We start from the raw sequence: 2,373 nt of genomic DNA on the forward strand, positions 1-2,373 counted from the left end.
TATGTTTGTATATTCTAAGAACCGAAGATTAGAGAAAAAGATTTGTAATTTAGGTGTTGGCTTCGGCCATTGGTCGTGCCCCGAACAATAGAGTAGCGAAGACTAAAAACTCTTTTAGTCTTCGTCCACTTTAACCTTTATAACGATCACGCATATACATCCCTTTCTCCAAATATACAAAACAATATTATGTCCTTTCGGCTCTATTCTCTTATTTGAGGTTTATTATATCATGTCTTTTTGAAAACATGCTCAAGTAAATTATTTTCAACTTTCTACCTACCAAAACTTAATAATGGTTATATAGTTATTATTGGACTTTTAATCCTTGTTTTGTTTTTTGTCTCATTTTTTTCTTCCTCTTTGTTGATTATTTCATCTTAATAATTAAACAAGGCTTTGAATTTCGAGTTTCGAGTTTCTAAACCAAAGAAAACTTTTAAGAGAAAAAAAAATCATTTTTCATTTATTCTTACGTTACAAGGAAAACAAAAGGAATCTTTATGACCATCATCAATTCAACAACGTAATAATGCATGCAGTAAACTTTATTTTGCTTATGGATCTAGCTAGCTTAATTCAAGACCAATTCAGCTGTTCCCATTCCCACATTGGTTCAGTTAAAGCATCAACCATCTCTGTGTTCACAGAGAGATCAACATGCTCTCCTCCTGACATAGAAGTTTCTGGTGAGCTTCCCACACGAAATGATGTCTCAGCAACTCCAACATCACTTGTAAGCATTCTCTCTGTCTGAAAACTTCCCACAGGGCGTCTATCAAATGCTCTTGAGCTTCCTGATGTTATGTAGACCCGACATAAACTGAATTCATGTCTCAACTACATTTATAAAACACACACACACACACACACTTATGAGTTTTTCATATATTTTAACAATCGTTATTGAAATTTTATACATGCAACCTTAGGGATTGTGGAGGTGATGACTGTTTCGTCAATGGCTTTGTACTCATTCATCTTCCATTTTGTTTTCCTTCCGGTTGGTGCTTTTCCAGTGTAGAAAACCATAGTTTTCTTGACTCCAATCATTCGGTTATCTTTGGAAATGACTGGACCAGGTGATCCAGTCGCTTTCCAGTACCCTGAACCAGTGGTTCTACTTGGTCTGCCTCCTCTTGCTTCCCGTTCTTGTCTTGGCACAAAGAAGAACCATTGCTCAGCATCTCCTCGACATCTCTCTCCCGCAACATCTGCCAAAAAGAAAGTGGGTAAAAAGCCAAAAGGAAAGTTACAAAAAAAACATCTGCCAAAAAAGATAGGGAAATTTGCCCCTATAACCCAACAAAAACACACAGAGAGAGGACGTGTAAGTTACACAGACCACACACTCAGTAACAATGGCCACATCTAGTTCTTATTATTCATGTCCCATAGGAATTTTTAATCAAAATAAACCAAATGGGTCATAAAATCCCAAATCTAAAAATCAAACTCAGTCCAAATACCATTACACACTTAGTGATCTTTTTTTATACATTGAGTCCTAATATCGTTACAATTAATTATCTTTAATTCAGTTTTATATCCAAAAACTAACGCAAAAACAAACAAACTAAGTTTCTTTGAAAAGTAAAGATATACTTCTAATTATTAATGAAACCGAACCGAAGCGAAGATAAACCAGTCTCGATTTGGTTTTACTATAGTGTTTGCTTTCCTGAAACAAGAAAACCGAGTAGTCTGATCCAAAAATCCAGATATGACAGCATGCAAGACAGCTATACAACAGAAGCAAAGTGGAAAAGTCTACGTGCTATAAAACCTAACGTCTGCTATGCCTCTATGACATCAAGTAATATGATGATGATTTTAACGCCATAATGGAGCTAGGTTTAAGCTACATTTTAAGTGAGGTACGTAGCAACGTACTTGGAAGATGACTAGGCTCGACCTCAAAGACGTCTAGAACTGGTATGACACGGTGCATTGAGTCATCACTCCTTCCTTCGAGCTGGTTTCGTAGGTAGAAAGCAACCAGTTCGTCTTCCGTGGGATAGAAGCGAAACCCAATGGTAAGCTCCTCCGCCATTTTTTTGTATGTGGTAGATAGATTTGCTGCAAAGAAAAGGAAACGTCTTTTAAGCCTTCCTTGTATATATGTTATGACAAATCGATTTGCTTTAAACTTTGAGGTCATGGACTCACTGGCATTAAATAAGTTGTTGAAGTAGAGATTGGTTTGTCCGAGTGAAATGAGAAAAGGTCTACGCGGTTTTAGATTTTTATTTTATTTTATTTATTAGACCTTTTTGTACTAAACTACTAATACTGGAAAAGACCCGAGACAAGGATATTCTTGTACATGTGTGTGTGTTTGATTAATGATTACCCACTGGATGATTACTTAGC

At 36.2% G+C, this 2,373-nt stretch overlaps 1 protein-coding gene across 1 annotated transcript; it reads right to left on the reverse strand.

The window, feature by feature from the left end:
- Positions 1 to 437: 437 nt before the first annotated feature.
- Positions 438 to 2,151, reverse strand: LOC108842664 (NAC domain-containing protein 90). The gene is made up of 3 exons (XM_018615643.2): positions 1,894 to 2,151; positions 928 to 1,214; positions 438 to 840 (listed from the first exon to the last, which is right to left on the reverse strand). The coding sequence occupies exons 1-3, from the start codon at positions 2,051 to 2,053 to the stop codon at positions 580 to 582; spliced, it is 708 nt and encodes a 235-aa protein (XP_018471145.2). The 5' UTR covers positions 2,054 to 2,151; the 3' UTR covers positions 438 to 579.
- Between the last annotated feature and the right edge of the window lie 222 nt (positions 2,152 to 2,373).

Source organism: Raphanus sativus, chromosome 2 (assembly GCF_000801105.2).
Source record: "Raphanus sativus cultivar WK10039 chromosome 2, ASM80110v3, whole genome shotgun sequence".
Lineage (NCBI taxonomy): Eukaryota > Viridiplantae > Streptophyta > Magnoliopsida > Brassicales > Brassicaceae > Raphanus > Raphanus sativus.